This window comes from Saimiri boliviensis, chromosome 8 (assembly GCF_048565385.1).
Source record: "Saimiri boliviensis isolate mSaiBol1 chromosome 8, mSaiBol1.pri, whole genome shotgun sequence".
In the NCBI taxonomy this organism is placed as follows: Eukaryota; Metazoa; Chordata; class Mammalia; order Primates; family Cebidae; genus Saimiri; species Saimiri boliviensis.
Window position 1 is genome coordinate 86,176,506 of NC_133456.1, and position 22,797 is coordinate 86,199,302.

General features: G+C 40.1%; 1 protein-coding gene and 1 pseudogene across 7 annotated transcripts in view; both read right to left on the reverse strand.

Annotated features, from left to right (window-relative positions):
• The window catches only part of FANCD2 (FA complementation group D2), a 70,794-nt gene that overhangs the window by 46,475 nt on the left and 1,522 nt on the right, over positions 1 to 22,797 (reverse strand). For 5 of the 7 annotated variants that reach the window (XM_074404804.1, XM_074404802.1, XM_074404801.1 and 2 more), the window contains exons 2-17: positions 21,474 to 21,570; positions 19,926 to 20,066; positions 18,995 to 19,062; positions 18,730 to 18,833; positions 18,287 to 18,347; positions 16,376 to 16,428; positions 13,406 to 13,484; positions 12,590 to 12,714; positions 10,749 to 10,836; positions 10,114 to 10,218; positions 9,627 to 9,727; positions 9,157 to 9,265; positions 8,884 to 8,919; positions 4,595 to 4,738; positions 2,643 to 2,777; positions 726 to 857 (exon numbers count right to left, since the gene is read on the reverse strand). In XM_074404804.1, coding sequence (XP_074260905.1) covers positions 726 to 857; positions 2,643 to 2,777; positions 4,595 to 4,738; positions 8,884 to 8,919; positions 9,157 to 9,265; positions 9,627 to 9,727; positions 10,114 to 10,218; positions 10,749 to 10,836; positions 12,590 to 12,714; positions 13,406 to 13,484; positions 16,376 to 16,428; positions 18,287 to 18,347; positions 18,730 to 18,833; positions 18,995 to 19,062; positions 19,926 to 20,066; positions 21,474 to 21,537 — 1,545 coding nt within the window. In that variant the 5' untranslated portion in view covers positions 21,538 to 21,570. Of the gene's footprint in view, positions 1 to 725; positions 858 to 2,642; positions 2,778 to 4,594; positions 4,739 to 8,883; positions 8,920 to 9,156; positions 9,266 to 9,626; positions 9,728 to 10,113; positions 10,219 to 10,748; positions 10,837 to 12,589; positions 12,715 to 13,405; positions 13,485 to 15,793; positions 15,888 to 16,375; positions 16,429 to 18,286; positions 18,348 to 18,729; positions 18,834 to 18,994; positions 19,063 to 19,925; positions 20,067 to 21,473; positions 21,571 to 22,797 lie in introns of those variants that run through there. The other 2 variants (XM_074404805.1, XM_074404806.1) reach the window with 2 other exon arrangements.
• On the reverse strand, positions 15,395 to 15,494 carry LOC120367628 (U6 spliceosomal RNA; annotated as a pseudogene).

The window sequence follows — 22,797 nt, forward strand, 5'->3', positions numbered from 1 at the left end:
CCTACTCTCACTCCCTTAGACCATTTTAGTGGTCTCCAATCCACCCATTATATAGCCTACTGAGTTATCTGTCAAAGTCGAGTAGATTAGGTCAACTCTATCTAAAAACTGGTAATAGCTCCCTATTATCTAGAAAATAAAGTTGAAACTCTTTAGCAGGTTATTTGAGATTCTTTGCAACATGGGCCTGTCCTGTATCTTACCAGCCTCACCTCCCACCACTCCTCTCCATATATATCCTATACTTCAGTCATGCTTGTTTGCTTCTCATTCCTCCAAGTCACACCATTGACTTGGGCAACAATTTGCTTCTGCTCAAACTTTTCTCTGTCTAGAATCCAATTCCCTTACTTGTCAACCATTCCTATCCTTCAGCAATCACTCAAATTGCCTCTTTGAAGATTTCTCCAGCTTCCCAGGCTAAATAATTATTCTTGCTCTGTTGCATCTATAGTACGTTACTGGAAAATTCACCATGTTGTATTTATAGTGACTTGCTTAGGTGTCTTAGTCTTTAATATCAAAGGCAAGGACCTACTTTACATGCACAGCACCCAGAATAGAGCTTAGCCCATAGATTAAGTATAAAGAAGTGTTTACTGAATGAATTAACATATAGAAAAGTCACTTTTTATTTATATTACTCGCCCATTATTTCACCTCCTTCCCACCTCCTCCTACCAATTATATATTCAATATCTAAGGTACAAGAAGCAATGAGATACCTTTACAAAGACAGCATTCATCATCATAGCAGATGGGTTTAATACCACCAACTCTAGGAGGACATCTAATGCAGTATCAACTTCAGCTTCATTCCCACTGCAGATATGGGTCACTAAGGCACCAACCACTTCCTATACAGGGGAGAGTCAATAGACAGTCTAAAACAAAATATGGAATGGCTGCTCTAAAAGGGTTTACCCCAAGGCCTCTTCAATCTCTACTTTGTTAAAATAACAATCAACCCAATCCCATCATCTATTATTTAGTTTTCATTAATGGTGGCTTCAGGAGATATAGGAATAAGCAATGTAACTATTATCAACCACTCTTGACCTATTTCCCATAATTTATCAGTGAGCACTACCTAAGCCCTCCTGATTTTGCTTCTTGGCATAGTTTTCCTCTTTCTTTTTCCTCATATGTATTAAATTTTACACTTTAAGTTGGAGTTATACAAGATCAGTTGAAATTTCTCAAAAAGATGGCACTCAAGGAGCTAAAAGCTTTAAAGGTTTTCTCTATATAGTACAGGCTAGACTCGCATGTTTCCAAGCAAACATGGAATTATGATAGTGTCTCTAAGATATTAAGAGGGTTCAAAAATGTCTTAGATGCCATTCTTCTTTTATACCATCGCTCCATGATAGTCATAACAGAATTATATTCTCAATTGCAACAGCTACCGCACGTCAGCTGCAACTATGGCTCTATTTGAAATTTTTTTTTCATAAATCTTCATTTTAAAAGTTCTATTTAAATGCATTTTAACATTGCTAATAATAGGAAGAATATATGTAAAAACACAAAATAAAGACACTGTTCAGTACTTGCTTTCATAAACATTTTACGCAAGTACAGTCCTCCCTCTCTGGACATACGCTATTAAAATGTGTCTCGGCCAGGTGTGATGGCTCATGCCTATAATTCCAGCACTTTGGGAAGTGGAGGCAGGTAGATCACCTGAGGTCAGGAGTTCAAGACCAGCCTGGCCAACATGGTGAAACCCTGTCTCTACTAAAAATACAAAAAATTAGGCTGGGCGTGGTGGCTCACCTTGTAATCTCAGTACTTTGGAAGGCCAAGGTGGGCGGATCACTGAGGTTGGGAATTCAAGACCAGCCTGACCAACGTGGAGAAACCCCATCTCTACCCAATATAGAAAATTAGGTGGGCTTGGTGGTGTATGCCTGTAATCCCAGCTACTTGGGAGGCTGAGGCAGAAGAATCACTGGAAGCCGGGAGGTGAAAGTTGCCATGAGCCAAGATCACACGATTACATTCCAGCCTGGGCAACAAGATTGAAACTGTCTCAATAAATAAATAAATAGCTGGGAGTGATGGTACGCGCCTGCAATTCAGCTACTCAGGAGGCTGAGATAGGAGAATCGCTTGAACCCAGGAGGCAGAGGCTGTAGTCAGCCAAGATCCTGCCGCTGTACTCCATCCTGGGCAACAAGAGTAAAACTCCATCTCAAAAAAAAAAAAAAAAAAAAAAAGTGTCTCATGTTCTTGGAAATAGGGTTAGAACCTCAAGCATTTCTTGTTCATTTGTTTTTTGCCACAATTTTTTCTAGAGAACAATTCCAAGATTGGAATTATTTACAGCTAAATTTAACTGCCATTCCTGTATTATGGAAACTACCTATTGATGACCCCAATACTTAAGCCAAGGTTTATTTGAAAGAGCCTGGATCTGGATCTTGATTTCAGACAGAGGATCTTAGAGCTCAGAACACAGAGTTAGATCCACCAGTCAAGTCTCTTCATTTCATCAAGGCTGGGACTAGAATTGAGCTTTCCTGAGACCCAGTTCAGAGTTCCTTCCCCTTCAGTAAGTTCCAACCAACAAGAAATAAACATCACATTATTTTCCCTTCCCCTGTTCCCTCCTTACCAAAATAAATGTTTCAACATACCTGCTGGCAGTATGTGTCAAAAAACTTAAATGCATATTTGTATAGAAGACTGCCAAATGAAATTATACTCTGGTCTAGAGAGTGAAGCAAACTCTGAGCCAGTGACAGAATAGATGAACACATATCCTTAAGAACCTTGAGTGGGGAAGAGTAGAGAGAGAAAAGAAGCTGTAGCAAACAGTTAATACACAGCCTAAGAGTTGCTTATCCTTTTGGGATATCAGATTTCTCCTCCCTCTCATTTTAACTTAAGAAATCTTAGGCCGGGCGCGGTGGCTCAAGCCTGTAATCCCAGCACTTTGGGAGGCCGAGGCAGGTGGATCACGAGGTCAAGAGATCGAGACCATCCTGGTCAACATGGTGAAACCCCGTCTCTACTAAAAGTGCAAAAAATTAGCTGGGCATGGTGGCGTGTGCCTGTAATCCCAGCTACTCAGGAGGCTGAGGCAGGAGAATTGCCTGAACCCAGGAGGCGGAGGTTGCGGTGAGCCGAGATCGCGCCATTGCACTCCAGCCTGGATAACAAGAGTGAAACTCCGTCTCAAAAAAAAAAAAGAAATCTTAATATTTGTTTTACACAGAATAATCTTTCACCATTCTGAGTTTTCTCTCAGGACCAATGGGATTGCACATTTGGATAATAATTAACCTTTAAGCTCAAATAAGTTAAATTATAAAGTCTAATAGTACATTCCTATCTGCTCAGTTTGGGATTGGAGGCCAGATCTTCTAAATTCCAGTTTCCTTACACAATCACACCATCCACCAGGGATGCTCCACCTTGGTTATAATTTGAAATAGGTATATTAAGGTTCAGTGTTAACTAAACTGATTTTTTTTAAAAAAGAAGATCAAGAAGAGAAGTGATCATGTCCTACTAATAATGCAATATACATACACAGACATTAATGGACCCAGAGTAAGTAATCAGTTAATAAACATAGCTTCCTTATTGATGTCATAATTTTAAAAAAAAATCTTACATTTAGTACTAAGCTGGGTATAATACTCTATTGGGGAAAATGAAATCAAAAATTACATGTGGGTTTTATCCTATAGAAAATTACAGCCCAAAGCATTTATCATTGGCAGAAATAAACACAGAAAGAACTGCAAGATAAAATAATACAAACATTAAATCTATTCCTAAATATAAAATCTTAAGACTCAATGAGGTGTTCTCATTAGCTCCTAGGCCAAACCCAATCCACTGGCTCATCCAGTTTTCCAAGTTCTATACTGCTAATATCCTGAACGTTCAGCCAGAAAAACACTATTCCCAGCTTATAGAATTCCAGTTTGAATAATTTACATATCTAGAGGACTGATTACCTTAAGTACACAGTTTTGAATAGCCAGAGTGACAGTTCAAATAAGTTCATATTCCTTTTCTACTAGTTTCTACAGGCTGGTCCTATTTTCTTCAAGATTTTTTTTTTTTTTTTTTTTTTGAGACGGAGTTTCGCTCTTGTTACCCAGGCTGGAGTGCAATGGCGCGATCTCGGCTCACCGCAACCTCCGCCTCCTGGGTTCAGGCAATTCTCCTGCCTCAGCCTCCTGAGTAGCTGGGATTACAGGCACGCGCCACCACGCCCAGCTAATTTTTTGTATTTTTAGTAGAGACGGGGTTTCACCATGTTGACCAGGATGGTCTCGATCTCTCGACCTCGTGATCCACCCGCCTCGGCCTCCCAAAGTGCTGGGATTACAGGCTTGAGCCACCGCGCCCGGCCTTCCTTCAAGATTTTTATAAGCTACTTAGGTAGGATACGGAAGGCCAGTTTGTCAAAGTTGCAAACTGCGTTGAGACAGACAATCAAAATGATTAATGCAAAAATAAAATTCAAAAATCTCAATGGGTGTGAACAATGGACTGAAGTAAGACGAAATTTTACATGGGAGTTTTAAAGCTTTCCTTTTTAGATTGTAAGTCAATAATCTCTGACACTTACTAGGTAATGAACACATAATGTACTCTGGAGCAGTTGTTCTTGAATGCAGCCTGATCGAATCTTGTTTCTTAGCACCCTTTCAATGTACTTCTTTGTCTGAGTATTGGTGCTATAGATGATAAAAAGCATCACCAGGTCAAAAACCTATTGTCAGATATGCAACAGAAGAACAGTCAGTAAATCAGTACCTTTGGTACAACAAAACAGCAGCTTTTTCCCATTGAAACACGGAATGGATGGTGCTCATTTGTTCAACAAATTCCCCTGGGAGTATCTATACTTTTCACAAAACCCAGAAATAATTCTTTTTTTTTTTTTTTTTTTTTTTTGTGACGGAGTTTCGCTCTTGTTACCCAGGCTGGAGTGCAATGGCGCGATCTCGGCTCACCGCAACCTCCGCCTCCCGGGTTCAAGCAATTCTGCCTCAGCCTCCTGAGTAGCCGGGATTACAGGCATGCGCCAACATGCCCAGCTAATTTTTTGTATTTTTAGTAGAGACGGGGTTTCACCATGTTGACCAGGATGGTCTCGATCTCTCGACCTCGTGATCCACCTGCCTCGACCTCCCAAAGTGCTGGGATTACAGGCTTGAGCCACCGCGCCCGGCCTCAGAAATAATTCTTAGAGAAATAAAGTGTCACAACTATTAACCACTGGTATCTCTTAAGAATACATTGCAATATACGTGAAAGTGGTATCACTATAGAAGTAACTTTGAACATCTTCACATTTACTAAAATATTCAATCACTTGCCAACTCCAGTATGTATTTTCACTATTATTAGGAAAATCACTTTGTGAAAAGTTGGAAAGCCTGTAAATGCCCATCAATATGGGAAAAGTTCAATAAATCATCAGAGTAATTTTAACTTTTGAAATATTACAGTCATCAAAAAGAACAAGACGAGCTGGGCATGGTGGCTCAGGCTTGTAATTCCAGCACTTTGGGAGGCCGAGATGGGTAGATCACTTGAGGTCAGGAGTTCAAGACCAGCCTGGTCAACATGGTAAAATCCCATCTTTACTAAAAAAAAAAAAAAAATTAGATGGTCATGGTGGCAGGGGCCTGTAATCCCAGCTACTCAGGAGGCTGAGGCAGATAAATCATTTGAACCCGGGAGGTGGAGGTTGCAGTGAGCCAAGATCATGCCACCACACTCCAGCCTGGGTGACAGAGCAAGACTGTCAAAGTTTTTAAATTAAAAAATTTAAAAATTTAAAAAAATAAAAAAGAAAGAGAGAATAAGCTAGATCAGGGATCCCCAACCCCTGGGCCACAGAGTCCGTGGTCTGTTAGGAACCAAGCTGCAAAGCAGGAGGTGAGCGACAGTCAAGTGGGCATTACCACCTGAGATCCACATCCTGTCAGATAGCGGCAGCATTAGATTCTCATAGCAGTGTGAACCCTATTGTGAACTGCACGTGCACAGGATCTAGGCTGCACATTCCTTATGAGAATCTAACTAGTGCCTGATGATCTAAGGTGGAACAGTTTCATCCTGAAATCATGTCCCGACACTGTCTGTGGAAAAAAAATGTCTTCCATGAAACCAGTCCTTGGTGCCAAAAAGGTTAGAGACTGCTGAGCTAGATTATATTTTTTGACAGAGAAAAGACATTCCTGACATGAAGTGGGAAAAAAAGCAACCTGTAAAGTAATAATCAGGCTGGGTATGGTGTCTCATGCCTGCAATCCCACTGCTTTTGGGAAACTGAGGAGGGAGGATCACTTGAGCCCAAGGGATTGAGGTAACAGTGAACTATGATCGTGCCACTGCATTCTAGCCTGGGTGACAGAGTAAGACCCTGTCTCTTTAAGCAATACCACTCGTAATCATAGTTAAGATTCTGCTTTGCAAAAACAATATATAAACATACATATGTGTAGGCATAAGAGTATACCTGTACTTGCATACAATTACAGCTTGTCTATGAACAGAAAAAATTTGAAAGGATGATTATCCCTGAGGAATGGGAAGAGAGTGGAGAAAAACTGTACCTTTTTTTTTTTTTTTTTTTTTTGAGATGGAGTCTCACTCTGCTGTCCAGGCTGGAGTGCAATGGTGCACTCTTGGTGCACCACAACTTCCACCTCCTGGGTTCAAGCGATTCTCCTGCTTCAGCCTCCTAAGTAGCCGGGATCAAGCCAAGGCATGTGGCATCACACCCGGCTAATTTTTGTATTTTTAGTACAGACAGGCTTTCACCATGTTGGTCAGGCTGGTCTCAAACTTCTGACCTTGTGATCCACCTGCCTTGGCCTCCCAAAGTGCTGGGATTACGGGCTTGAGCCACCACGCCCAGCCCTTTAAAACTGTACTTTTTACATCTGTAGATTCCTTGTGGGTTTTTCTCCACAATTAGCTTGTTTACCTAAAAAAGAAAAATTTCAGAGCTAGGTGCAGTGGCTCATGCCTATAATCCTAACACTTTGGGCGGCCGAAGCAGGAGAATCACTTGAAGCTAAAAATTTGAGATCAACTTGGAAAACACAGCAAGACCTACATCTCTACAAAAAATAGAAGAATTGGGCAGGTGTGGTGGCTCATGCCTATAATTCTAACACTTTGGGAGGCCGAGGTAGGGGGATCACCTGGGGTCAGGAGTTCAAGACCAGCCTGGCCAACATGGCAAAACCCTGTCTCTACTAAAAATACAAAAATTAGCCAGGTGTGGTGGTGGGCACCTATAATCCCAGCTACTAGGGAGACTGAGAGAGAATTGCTTGAACCCAAGAGGCAGAGGTTGCAACAAGCCAAGATAGTGCCACTTCACTCCAGCCTGGGTAAAAGAGCAAAACTTTGCCTCATAAATAAATACTTAATTAGCCAGGTCTGTTGGGGCTTGCCTGTGGTCCCAGTTACTCCGAAGACTGAGGCGGGAGGATCGCTTGAACCCAGGAGTCTGAGGCTGCAGTAAGCTATGATGTTGCCATAGAACTCTAGCTTGGGTAACAGAGCAAAAGCCTGTCTCTTAAAACAAACAAACAAACAAACAAACAAACAAAAAAAGCCGGGAGGGTATTCAGGGCATCTTGAGTCTATGCTTCCAGGAAAAAAAAAAAGTTAAAAAAAGGCAAGAAGGATAAAAAAAGAAAAAAAAACAAAACAAATTCTACTACTCCTCTCAACTGAATGCTCCATTCCTTAAGACACATTAGACGAGAAACATTAGATGAGAATACAGTCATTAAAAATAACAATGAATACAATGCAGAAGCACGTGAAATATTTATGACAGGAGAAAAAATGTTAAAAGAAAAAAGAATACAAACTATATTTATACAATTATTACAAATATGTACAAATAGGTATGCAGGCAACCAAGGTGGTCAATTTATGTTTATGCAAAACCAAAAACAGTGTGTTGGAGTACTTTGATATTTTTCACCACAGAAAAATTATAAATTTTTTCACTGCTTTATTCAGCATTATAAAAGCTTTTAAGATAGTCATCCAAAAATTAGATAACACAACCAAAATCCCACAAAACAGATTCCAACCAAAGAAAAATCTTTAAAAGCAACCAATCAGCACCTAAGAAACTCAATCATCTAGGTTTTTTTTGGAGACAGAGATTCTTACTCTGTTTCCCAGGCTGGAGTGCAGTGGCACGTGCCACCAGGCCAGGCTAATTTTTTTTTTTGTATTTTCAGTAGAGACGCGGTTTTGCCATATTCGTCAGGCTAATCTCAAACTCCTGACTTCAGACAATCCACCAGCCTCAGCCCCCCAAAGTGCTGAGATTACAGGTATGAGCCACTGTGCCCAGGCAATCATCTGGCTTTTTGATGGAAGATATTTCTAGAATTAAGAAAGACATAAGATCCAGTACTATCACCTTGACAGTGGACAGACTGATTTACTCCAGTCAGGTCTACCTGGGCAAAGTAAAGAAAAACATGAAATGCCATTATCTTGACAGTGGTGCTGGATGGAAGGAAGGGCAATTAGGCAGATATAGAAACCTAAGACTTAGGTGGTTATTTTCTTCATCTCATCAGTGGGGACTTGGCTTCTTTGACTGCATCTTGAAGTGCTTGTTTAAAGTGTATTTCCCCTTATGGATACTGTAAGCTTATTTTATAGCCAGAGTGAGTAGGGGCAGGCTGTCTGGCCAGACACCACCTCAGATTATCTTTCCCAGACAGCTAATGTTTATTAGAGCAACTACAGAAGAAAGAAAAGGGTGACTGGAAGGAGGGGAAAAAAAGAAAGCGGGAAGGCAAGCTAGCCACTGTCATTACTTTAAGTCTATAATACTTAAAATGCACAGTACATGAATATTACCTTGTGTTCAGACACTGAGGCAATGTTTTCAATTGCCTGAAAAAGCAAGAGAGAATCACAAAAATATTATGACACATCAGCGAAACACGTTTCACCTTAATCAGCATGCCTTGTTATCTCATCTGAGAGCCAATGTGTCCATATGGCAACCATCAGCTATCATTTCCATTTGAATAACTTTTGAGATTTTTATTTCAATTTACCTTATTTATACATCTGTCACTAATTGCCACTCATTTCCTCCTTGATAGTCAAAAGTTCCAAAGATCTCACCTTAATCCAGGCTTCTGAAATTGTTTTCTCATATCTAATAGCTGACTTTATTACATCAAAGAGGAGAATAATACAGCTCTGACCGCTGCCTTCTTGATTTCCTGAGGAACTACAAGTAGCAGAAAGGAAAATTACTCTTCTACCTACGAGAAAAGAACTTACAAGATCTGAGTTCCTGCTCAGTAGCTATGTATCCTGGAGCAAATGACAACCTCATGTGTAAGATGGCTAATAAACTTATACTGTAGTCTGTCTAGGATTGACCTGAATGGCTAAGAAAACATATAAACACATACATACTCACATACATATATGTAATTTGAATAATTATATAATACTAGATGTAAATGTCATAATAGTACCATTATTTGTAGTTGTAAGTATTAAGCTCTAACTCTGACTTTGAGATATCACAAAACTGTGACATCCTATGTGAGGAAAAGGGTGGCAATTATCCATGAGCTCTTTACCTTGCTCGTCCTTTACTTTTCAGCTTTACTTGGGAAGCCTGCAACCGTGATGGTAAAACACAATGCTGCAGATCCAACTTCTCCCGAAGCTCAGAAATTACCTGCAGAAAGTAAATATTAAATGGTGTTCTGTTCATTCATAGTGGGTAGGCACAGTCCAGTCTCTCAACCATAACAATCTCCTGAAAGACTAAGAAAAAACTGTAAATGTTGGACATTTTGAAAAATAGAGTTGATGAGAATAGCTAATGCAATGTCACAGAATGCCATACCCCAAATTTCAGAATTCTGTGAGGTACTACAAAAAAAAGAGTAAATATAACTTACAGCAGCTTATACAGAGTAATGAATCTGTTGAACAGCTTCATTCTCTTCTCTAAATGCTACCTGGATTAGTCAGTATTCTCAGTCTGGGGACAGAGAAGACCAATTGAGACTTACTAATTTAAGTCCCTTTACCTAGGTGTGATGGGATATAAAAGCATACCTCAAGTGCATCCACGGCTGTTACAGAATGAAGAATGAATTTTATTATCACAGGTAAATCCTCCAATCTGATCGATGACAACTTATCCATCACTAATTGGCGGATCTAAAAATTACAAGGACAAAAATTTTATACATTTTCATGTCACTACCTCAACTTTATCCTGAAGTATTAGATAAAATTAGGAAAAAAAAATCACTCCTCTCACTCAGTTTTCCCACTTATAATTTAGGGGAAAAAAAAAACCTTTTGATTTTCCCCAAATTACAATCTTTTAGTTGTTAATACCACAGCTTCGTCAAAAACAGGCAATAAATGTGAAAGAGAACTATTATCTTACATTTAGAGCCTAAATTATCAACTGGCTATTATTCCTCAGAAGCAGGTACAATTCAAGCAATATAGAAGATTTCCATTCAAAACTTCCTGCTTAAAAACAGATCTATGAATCTATCATATAAAACATCTGAAACTTGTTGAGAAAAAAAAAGAGAAAGAGAGTAATCAAATATGCCTCACTATAGTTTCAAAATGAAATGTTCATTACACAAGATTTTTCCCAAGGCAATGACTGACTAACACTTGTTCCAGGAAGTTGGAAAGCTGGCTGTTTCTGGAAAGAAAGTCTTTCCTACCTTCACCAGGAAGTTTGGGTCAAGTCGGAGACTGGAAAGGACATCCAGGATTGGGACAGTGAGTGAAGTATTCTCTATCAGTAGGTCACTGTGAATGGCAGAAAAAGAAAAAAGTTGTGTAATGTTTTAAACACAGCTGCGGAGACAATCACTTGAGAAAATAATTCACTAGAGTATGAAAAGAAACGATATACTTAGTTGCCATTAAATTATACTTTCTAGTATCTTTCATTAAAAACTGTTTTGACTGCAAAAAATAATACATGCTCATTATAAAAATTCAAATAAAAGTAGAAACAAGAAGCCTTCCTTCACAATCCCCACTATCCAAAGAACACCAGAAACTAAAGAGTTTGGTACATACCTTCCCCACAAAAAGAAAAAAGAAAACCCAAAGCATATACAATGAAATGTGATAAGTATGACAAACACATATAGATAGTGCTACAGGAGCACAACGTAGTGAGGACAGTGATTGTCGTTTGTTTTTCTTTTTTGAGACAGGGCTTACTCTGATGCCCAGGTTGGAGTATGGTGGCATGATCAGGGATCACTGTAGCCTTGATGTCCCATATGCAATTGATCCTCCCATCTCAGCCTCCTGAGTAGCTAGGATTATAGGTGCACACCACCACACATGGCTAATTTTTGTAGAGAGGGGGTTTCACCATGTTGCCCAGGCTGGTCTCGAACTCCTGGGCTCTAGCAATCCACCCACCTCAGCCTCCCAACATGCTGGGATTAAGGGTGTGAGCCACTGCACCTGACCAACAGTGATAGATTCTAAAAGAAGGCTATACAAAAGGAGATGAGCTGGCATCAGGCAGGTAAAGTGGGTGGCATAGTGCTTTGCCCAGAGGGAGCATCCTGCCCAAAAGCACAAAAGTAAGAAATCATTGGACGTTTTGGAGGTAGCTTTGCAGACTATAGGAAAGTATACCAAAAAAAAAAAAAAAAAGTTTAAAAAAAAAGTATTACAAATTGAATTTTAAAAAATACTTCCAATATAATAAAAAGTTGCATTAAGATGGACGCGGTGGCTCAAGCCTGTAATTCCAGCACTTTGGGAGGCCGAGGCGGGTGGATCACAAGGTCAAGAGATCGAGACCATCATGGTCAACAAGGTGAAACCCCATCTCTACTAAAAATACAAAAAGTTAGCTGGGCCTGGTAGTGCGTGCCTGTAATCCCAGCTACTCAGGAGGCTGAGACAGGAGAATTGCCTGAACCCAGGAGGCGGAGGTCGCGGTAAGCCGAGATTGCGCCATTGCACTCCAGCCTGGGTAGCAAGAGCAAAACTCTTGTCTAAAAAAAAAAAAAAGATAGAAGCTTTATTACCTAGGGATACTATTCTCTCCTTCTTAAATACTGCCCTACGAATTACTATTTTTCAAATGAATGGCAGTAAGCAATGGGTCTCAGCAAGGAGTCTGATGCAGGGCTGTGCATTACAATGAATAATCTAGGAATCCAAAGAATGTAGATGTTTAATAGGCTCCACAGATGATTTTAATGTGCAGCGAGGATTAAGGACCCTCTGAAGAACATGTTAATGAAACTAAGGGATCATGGTCAACTTCTCCACTGGCCAAATTTAGATACCCAATCCTAAGCCAGACTTCATTCTCATAACAGGTATACCATTTAAAACAAAATACATGGATCTATTCAAATATATACCTTTTTTTTTTTTTTTAAGTCAAATCCCATACCCGACTCATGAAAGTAGGTATCATCCTCTTTTTAGATATGAGACCACATTACTACTGCTCTATGCATACTGCAGTGATAAAGCTCCCACAGTCGAGCCTCGCTTAGATGATGACAGAGTGCTTATCCACCTGAGTTCTTTTCCCACATCAGCGTGCTGGAAATCCCCTAGGATCTCAGGTAGGCTGGTGATGATGTCATGCTGCAGGTACTCTGGAGCAACAGTGATCAGCTGCATGATCTTGGTGGTGAGGTCCTGCAGTTAAAGGACACTATTAGAACTGCAGCACATTACCCAGAATAGACAAAGACTATCTATTTGTGAAATGCAGAACTGAAATTATCTGAGAAATAAATAACACAGTTATCTCTGGACTTTGTAAAACAATCTTTCCAAATTTTTATTTAATAAATAATATCTACTGTTCATATTTGAATAAATGTTTCTGATGAAATTTAAAGGGTGAAAGATCTATAATTCCCAAATTATGAAAATTGGAAAAAGCTAATGGATGGATGGAAAAGTATGAATTTTCTGTTTAGAAAGATAAAAAAACAAGCAAACAACTTCCAAAAGTTTTATTAGATATAAGTTTTATTAAATTCAAGAGATAGCCGGGCGCGGTGGCTCAAGCCTGTAATCCCAGCACTTTGGGAGGCCAAGAAGGGTGGATCACAAGGTCAAGAGATCGAGACCATCCTGGTCAACATGGTGAAACCCCGTCTCTACTAAAAATACAAAACATTAGCTGGGCATGGTGGCGCGTGCCTGTAATCCCAGCTACTCAGGAGGTTGAGGCAGGAGAATTGCCTGAACCCAGGAGGCGGAGGTTGTGGTGAGCCAAGATCGCGCCATTGCACTCCAGCCTGGGTAACAAGAGTGAAACTCCATCTCAAAAAAAAAAAAAAAAAAAAAAAAATTCAAGAGATAAAGTCCATAAGCCTACCTTGCCATCAACTACTCTGTCAAGCCATTTTAGTTGACTGACAATGAGTCGAGGTATGTTGACTTCTTCACTGTTCTTGCTGAAATGTTAGGAAGAGAAGACAAGAAACTTAACCTTTCTGGCCAATATTAACAACAAGCATTAATACTACACAAAATGTTTTAGCATTCAATTAACATTTACTGAATACCTACTATGCATCTGGCACTGTGCTAGACACACAAGTGATACCCAATATGCAGGAGATATATGCTTATGTATGTTAAAAAAGATGTCTAGAAGACACACTAAATATTAACACTAGCTACATCCAGGGAGGGTTTAAAGAGAAGGGATGACAGGGCTAGACAGCATCTCTAAATAATTTTTAAAAAGATGTTAATGAATCTTAAAAACCAAATTATCACAAATATTTTTAAAAGATAGAACATTAAGTAGGGCAAGGTGGCTCATGCCTGTAATCCCAGCACTTTGGGAGGCCGAGGCGGGTGGATCACCTTAGGTCGGCAGTTTGAGACCAGCTTGACCAACATGGAGAAACCCCTTCTCTACTAAAAATACAAAACTAGCCGGGTGTGGTGGTGTATGCCTGTAATCCCAGCTACCTGGGGGGCTAAGGCAGGAGAATTGCTTGAACCCGGGAGGTGGAGGTTACAGTGAGCCGAGATCGCGCCACTGGACTCCAGCCTAGGCAACAAGAGCGAAATTCTATCTCAAGGAAAAAAAAAGTTAAGACACTAATAACATCAACACAGTAAGCGCTTTAAAAAGGCAAGCATAAGCCAGGCGCAGTGGTTCACGCCTGTAATCCCAGCACTTTGAGAGGCCAAAGTGGGCAGATCACATGAGGCCACAAGTTCAAGACCAGGCTGGCCAACAGGCTGAAACTCTGTCTCTACGAAAATACAAAAATTAGCCAAGTATGGTGGCAGACACCTGCAATCTGTTACTCGGGAGACTGAGGCAGGAGAACTGCTTGAACTCAGAAAGAGGAGGTTGCAGTGAGCTGAGATCCTATCACTGCACTCCAGCCTGGGCAACACAGTGAGACTGTTTTAAAAAAAAAAAAAAAAAAAAATTGAAAGTCAAATTAGATTATGTTCATGAAAGTATTAAAAAAAACCATTTATAAAGAAATGTTGGTTCAATTATCATTTCCCCAAAAATGATAGTTTCCACCTTCCTTCCAACCTCCTGTATCTGAAGTTTTTGACCACTTCCATCTCTTTGACAACATGGTCCTTCTTATTGCAACCAATCTTAACTGAAAAACACTGGCCAGAATATAAAGCATTCGGCATGAGCCATTTACCAAAACAAAACAAAAACAAATAAACAAACAAAAAAAAAACATTGGCTGGGTGCAGTGGTTCACTCCTGTAATCCCAGCACTTTATGGGGCTGAAGTAGGCGAATTATTTGAGGTCAGGAGTTTGAGAGCAGCCTGGCCAACATGGTGAAACCCTGAATCTACTAAAAATACAAAAAATTAGCTGGGCATGGTGGCATGCACCTGCAATCCTAGCTACTAGGGAGGCTGAGGCAGGAGAACCACTTGAACCCAGGAGGTGGAGGTTGCAGTGAGCCAAGATCGCACCACTGCACTACAGCCTGGGTAACAGAGTGAAACTCTGTTTCAAAATAAACAAATAAAACTTCAAATTTATTATTACTGGTATACAGGACCCTGAAAAAATTAAAAAGGAGAACATAGAAATGACTATAATCCTGTCATGCCAGAAATGTACACTATTAATATGCATATGTATATGTGTGCATCTTCCTTAACAAAATACTGAACTATTAATAGCAAAAACTACAATTACTTTTGCACCAACCTAATATAAATGCTATGTGTAACCTGGGTTTTTTAAAATTAATGTATGATATTAACTAGTTCTTTTTACAGTTATTAATGTGCATATGATATTTCAATTTTCTGAACATCTCGATTATTTATATTTCTTTATTTTAAACAGTAATCTTTTAAAATAAATGGAATACTTCACAAATTTGGGTGTCACCCTTGCAAAGGGGCCATGCTTATCTCTGTATTGTTCCAATTTTACAATTTGTGCTGCTAAAGCAAGCATTAAACGAATGTTATTTCATTTTCATTCAGTTATTATCTTAGAATAAATCACGAGACATAACATTAGGATTAAAGAGTATGCAAAATCTAAGGTTTTTGACACATACAATCTTTTGCTCTTAGAAATTGATGCCTGAACTAATTTATATGCTCACTAGCAATGTACAAGCATGCCTATTCACTACACTCAACAAGAAAACCATTTGAGAGTAGTTTTGAGACCAGCTTGGGCAACACGGCAAAACCTCATGTCTATCAAAAAACCACGAAAACCAGCCAGACCTGGTGGTACTCACCTGTACTCACAGGCACGCTGGGGGCTAAGGTGGAAGGATCACTTAAGCCTGGGAGGTTGAGGCTGCAGTGAGCCACAATCATGGCACTCCAGCCTGGGCGACAGGGTGAGACCCTGTCTCAATATACACTACAAAATTTAAAAGGTAAGGAAAAGTATTCAGAAAATACCTGATTCCAGCCAACTGTCCTTCTACTAGGGATTATCATAAGCAATAGATACTTTAAAAAAAATTGTTTTTAAATAGAGACAAGGTCTCACTACATTGCCCAGGCTGGTCTTGAATTCCTGGACTCAAGCAATCCGCCTGCCTCAGCTTCCCTATAACCCCTCAGTTGGGATTATAGGTGTGAGCCATCAAACCTGGCCAATAGTTACTTTTAACAGTAATCCTATTTATTTTTACAAAATCATATTAATAGATGAAACTTCAAAGACACTCCAGTAAAATTTTAGTAGTCACTTAAAAAGCATCATAATAACTATGACTTTCAGAGAAACCAACAGTCTTCAGAGTAACCTTTTCAGAGAGAAGCTTAAGTACACCAGGGTGCTTTGAACATTCCATAACAACTCCACTTACTTGTCAAAAAAATATTCTGGTAACTTCTCAAATAAGGTTTTGATAATGGCAGGCTAAAAAAGAAGATAAAGGGAGTTAGGAGATGATCTCAAAATACACAATAGAAATGTATAATCTGTTACTTGGAAGGCTGAGGTATGAGAATCGCTTGAACCTTGGGGAGGCAGAGGTTGCAGTGAGTGGATAGTGGATATCACACCACTGTGCTCCAGCCTGGGTGACAGGAAACCCTGATTCCAAAAAAAAAAAAAAAGAGAGAGACACAGAGAGAGAGAGAAATGTATAATTCTCTCTCCAGCTAGAGCTCCTGGAGGAAACACTTTGCTAAAGTTTATACCTTATTAAAAGGCTATCCATATGAATATTGTCTTTATTTTTAGAATATGCTATTGGAATACAAAGACTTAATTTGTCTTCTGAAAAACTGAAAATGATTATCAAGGCAAAGTTAAAATAAGCAGATAATCAAAATATTATTAAATATGGTAACTGTTAATCCATGAAATGCAGGCTTTAAAAGATGATTAAGTAGGTTGCGAGGGGAGCTCTCCACAGAAACAAGGGAGCTCTTAGACTTAAGAAAACTAAATTATAGTCAAGATTTCCAAAGAAAAGAAAGAGTTTAAGAGTGTGAAAAGATTAACAGTAGGGGAAAAGAGAAGAGGAAAAATGGAGAATGGAGTGGAGGAAAATTTTTCGCTCTATATACATTTGTCTAACTTGAGATATTTAAATCATATCAATGTATTGTCTACTTAATATATTAAAAGAGGTCTGGGTGTGATGGCTCACAACTGTAATCTCAACACTTGGAGAGGCCAAGGTGGGTGGATCACAAGGTCAGGAGTTCGAGACCAGCTTGGTCAACATGGTGAAACCCCGTCTCTACTGAAAACACAAAAATTAGCAGGGCATGGTGGTGCGCGCCTGTAGTCCCAGCTACCTGAGAAGCTGAGGCAGGAGAATCGCTTGAACCTGGGAGGTGGAGGTTGTAGTGAGCTGAGATTGCGCCACTGCACTCCAGCCTGGTGACAGAGCAAGACTCCATCTCAAAACAAAACAACAGGCCGGGTGCGGTGGCTCAAGCCTGTAATCCCAGCACTTTGGGAGGCTGAGGCGGGTGGATCACGAGGTCAAGAGATCAAGACCATCCCAGTCAACATGGTGAAACCCCGTCTCTACTAAAAATACAAAAAATTAGCTGGGCATGGTGGCGCGTGCCTGTAATCCCAGCTACTCAGGAGGCTGAGACAGGAGAATTGCCTGAACCCAGGAGGCGGAGGTTGCGGTGAGCCTAGATCGCGCCATTGCACTCCAGCCTGGCTAACAAGAGTGAAACTCCGTCTCAAAAAAAAAAAAAAAAAAAATTAGCTGGGTATAGTGGTGCATGCCTGCAGTCCCAGCTACTTGGGAAGGTGAGGCAGGAAAATCGCTTGAACCCAGGAGGTGGTGGTGGTAGTGAGCTGAGATCACACCAGTGCACCCCAGCCTGGGCAACAAAGGGAGACTCCGTCTCAAAAAATTAATGATAATAAAATAAAAAGAGAAGAGGAGGAATAAAAGGACAAAAATTAAATTACATAAGCATCTAAAAAGCTAAATGGGAGATGATGTAGATATGAATATAATAAAGATTACCAGGTACTCAGAGTACACAGGATGTAGCTTTAAGAACAGGAATCAGATGCTAAGGGAATAAATGAGACCACCAGGTGTGTTAGGCTAATAAGCACAATTTTAAAACAAACATTGCTCTACCAAACCCATCACAGCAACAGGGCTGTAGTGAAGCTGTTACAAACCCAAATTCCCCAATTAACCCTACTCTATCCTGTGCTCCCACTATTTAGACTTGAGCATACACCACAAACCTCATCCATCAAATGTTCACAGAAAAAGCAACAGTCTCACCTGTAATATGTCAATCCCCAGAAGAAGTCTGATGAGGCTCTTAGAATAAGATGCACCCATACTGTAAAAGAGAAATGTTTTCTACTTTGTTTTCCTTGTTTTAATGCTTTTATCATCGTTTCTCAATAAAATTGGTTAAATACATAATCTTTAAAGAGGATCTACCCTGTTAGACAGGAAATACAGATGTGACCATGGCTCTTAGCAAGGAAGAGGTAGAGATTTGAAATTCTGTCAACACAGGTGAGACACATTCTAGAAAACACTTATTTTTAGCCTCATGACCACAAACTTAGGAATTTTGAAGTTAGGTTTAAACTCTTAGGAAAAAAGAGCTTACACCAAAAATGAAATCTGAAACAACTGCACTCTCCCTCCCCATCCCCATGCAGTTTAGCTTAAAAGACTGAATTTCAGCAAGAGTCCATGCCTCCTTTCCACACCTGGCTTCCTCATCCTGCAGACGTTCACAAGATAAAAGGCAGTTCCTAAAACTGTCTTCATCCTCAATGTAAGACTCCAGGCCATTAACAAATTCTTCTATTATCTTAATAAGGAGATTTAAAAAACACAAAAGAAAAAAATTTTTAGTTTAATATTCGCTGTTAAAAATCATTCTAGCTCATTCTACTTTATACCAGTGTCTTTAAATTCCAAATTCCAGAGTTATGCTGGCACAAGCAAAAATATCAGGGGGGAAATACATACTTTGGGATAGGAAGGGTGTCTCCTCAGGGTCTGAAAGAGCTTCTTTTGAAAAGCTATTTGATCCACAGCTATGCAGAAAAAAGAAGAGCTGGTTACCAGTCTCCTAGCATAGTTTTCCTTCTCTAAAAACCCAAGTTTCTTGCCTGATGAAACCAATAAAAATATTTTCAACCTAATTTCAGAGCCAAATCTTCTAAACCCACATAAAAGACTTAGCTTTGATAGCAGGTAGCCACTAAATGTTCTAAAAAAGACCTGCCATAACCTTAGCAAGATAGAATAATTTGTTCCCCCAAAACAAAATCTTATATGGCTTTATACGTTTTCTTCTGAAATTATTCTGACACTGATAATAGTTGCTTTCTGGGTATCTATTTTTTCATTAGAAAACAAAAAAGAAATAACAGTATGTAACATTTTTCTTATAAAAGGATTAGAAATGCTTTACTTAACATGCAGTAATGAGGACCAAAGACTGTACCATTTTCTTTTTGAGGTGGAGTCTTGCTCTGTTGCCCAGGCTGGAGTGCAGTGGCATGATCTCGTCTCACTGCAACCTCCCCCTCCCAGGTTCAAGCAATTCTCCTGCCTCAGCCTCCTGAGTAGCTGGGACTACAGATGCATGCTGCCATGCCTAGCTAATTTTTTTGTATTTTAGTAGAGATGGGGTTTCACCATGTTGCCCAGGCTGGTTGCAAACTCTTGAGCTCAGGCAATCCGCCCGCCTTGGCCTCCCAAAGTGCTGGGATTACAGATGTGAGCAACCATGCCCAGGCTGACTGTACCATTTTCTAAAAAGCAATTAATCTTTGTCTCAAGATAGATGGTCCTCTCATTTCTAATCTTCATTGCCTCTCTATTTAGAAAACCCATGATTCAGTCCTAAGCTCTTTCATTAAACCCAGAGAATAAAATTAGATTAATATATTACCTAGCTGATTCTGACTCTCTCCGGTTTTAAGAATAATTCCTGATGTCTTAAGAAAGTTTACAAAGATGCTGTCATTTTCTTCAACTTCATTAAGAACCTGAGATTTCTTTGTCTTCTTAGAAAGTGATTGGTTCCTGGTTTCTGAAAACAGACACAATTTTCAAGAATATGGCAAATAGTAAAGGAAAAATTAAAACGTAAACCCAGGCCGGATGTGGTGGCTCACACCTGTTATTCCAGCACTTTGGAAGGCTGGAGAGGGCGGATCACTTGAGGTCTGGAGTTCGACACCAGCCTGACCAACATGAAGAAACCCCACCTCTACTAAAAACACAAAATTAGCCTGACATGGTGGCTCATGCCTATAATCCTAGTTACTCAGGAGGCTGAGGCTGGCGAATCGCTTGAACCCAGGAGGCGGAGGTTGCAGTGAGCCAAGATCATGCCATCCCACTCTAACCTGGGCAACAGAGTAAGACTCCATCTCAAAACAACAACAGGAATGATATAATGGACTTTGGGAATTCAAGAGAAAGGGTGGGAGTTGGTGAAGGATTAAAAAACTACGCACTGGGTACACTATACACTGCTCGGGTAATGGGGACACCAAAATTTCAGGAATCACCACTAAAGAACTTATTCATGTTCTTTAAACCTGTTCCCTAAAAACCTAGTAAAATAAAAACAAACAAAAACAAAGTTAGCATTGCTTTAATAGAGTAGATGAGTGCAATAAATGAACTATCAACCCCCTGACCCCCGCTTCCTTTATGAGACACGGTCTCACTTGCTCACTCTGTCGCCTAGGCTGGAGTACAGTGGTGCTACTGTGACTCACTGCAGCTTCAACCTCCTGAGCTCAAGTGATCCTCCTGCTTCAGCCTACTCAGTAGCTGGAACCACAGTGGGACCACAGGTGCGCACCACCACGCCCAGCTAATTAAAAAATTTTTTTGTAGAGATAGAGTCTTGCTGTGTTACCCAGGCTGGGCTTGAACTCCTAGCTTTAAGTGATTCTCTCACCTCAGTTCCTTAAAGTGCTTGGATTACAGGTGTGAGCAACTGCTCCCAGCCATCAGCTCCTTTTATCTGGACATTAACCACTTCTCGTATGGGCAGAGTGTGCATTGTTTCTTTGCCTCTGGTGTGCTTGCTTTGATATATCTTTCCTCTATACATCACTATTATAGCATGTGTCAAGATAATTTTTTTTTCAAAAGGAAGGAAGATCTTAAAGTTTTTTAAGGGTAGAGACTATGTTATGTCTTTGTGCCTTAACACCTAAATTATGCATAACAGAAAGTCTATAACAGTAATTCCTCTTACAGATGTGGAGACTGAGGCCCAGAGGCTGTGGGGATGCTCAAAGTTATATGCAGAATTCAAGGCAAAAACTGAATCCCAAATCTTCTATTTTCCCTTAATTCTCTGTGCTCTATCCATTACAGTTTGAATATTCTCAGCACTTTAAAAACAGAAACTTTCTATCTCTTTAAATGCCTCACACATTGCTACGGGAAATAAAGCAACAAATGACTAGATACTTACTGGAGGCATCTTCTGTCAGGTTGTCTTTATCCTCAGATTTTGACAGTCTTCTTTTGGAAACCATTTTGACCAATGTCTTCTGCAATTAAATTACTTCCTAGAGCAAAATGAGGGAACGGAAGTTACCCTCTAGAAAGCTAAATTCTGAGAAGTTAAAGGTATCAAAGAAAATTGCTCTATCCAAAAATCAGAGGGGCTCACACCTTCACATTAATGCTATCTAAATCCAGGTGCTAAGCAAATTTCAACTCCTGTATCTGGCCAATACTACCTTCCTTTCAAGATTTATTTTGTTTATTAGTTTCCTCTTAGGCAGATTACTTCACTGTTGCTGAAGGATAAAAGATATAGCTCTCCATCTGAGATTCAAGACCCTTCATTATCTATCCCCAGTCGACCTGTCTTTTTTTTTTTTTTTTTTTTTTTTTTTGAGACGGAGTTTCGCTTGTTACCCAGGCTGGAGTGCAATGGCGCGACCTCGGCTCACCGCAACCTCCGCCTTCCGGGTTCAGGCAATTCTCCTGCCTCAGCCTCCTGAGTAGCTTGGATTACAGGCATGTGCCACCATGCCCAGCTACTTTTTTGTATTTTTAGTAGAGATGGGGTTTCACCATGTTGACCAGGATGGTCTCGATCTCTTGACCTTGTGATCCACCCGCCTCGGCCTCCCAAAGTGCTGGGATTACAGGCTTGAGCCACCGTGCCCGGCCTTTTTTTTTTTTTTTTTTAAAGATGGGGTTTCACCATGTTGGTCAGGCTGGTCTTGAACTCCCGACCTCAGGTGATCCACCAGCCTTGGCCTCCAAAGTGCTCGGATTACAGGTGTGAGCCATCACACCCGGCCACCTACCTGTCCTTTTAACTCATTATTTCAATATTACATGTCAGGAACTGTGCTAGGTGTTGGAGTTAAAACTGTGAACTAGACAGACATGATATCTATCCTCAGGGAGTTTACAGATAGTAACAGATAGCCTTAATGTACTGAACTACGGTTATGTAAGTGCTATAAAAGTAGTTCTGTGAGAGATTACTAGGAAATTTAGACTAGTTGCTAGAAGGGGTGGTAAAGAGAAGCAAGGACATTTCTTAGGGACAATCTCCCTGAAGAAGTAATTTTTTTTTTAAAGTAGAAACAGGGTTTCACCATGTTGGCCAGGTTGTTCTCAAACTCTTGACTTCAAGTGATCCACCCACCTCAGCCTCCCCAAGTGCTGGGATTACAGGCGTGAGCCATCGTGCCTAACCTGAAGAAATGATTTTTAAGCAGGGACTTGAGGGCCGAAACAAGAGTTAGCCAGTAAAAGAGGTATGAGAAGAAGAA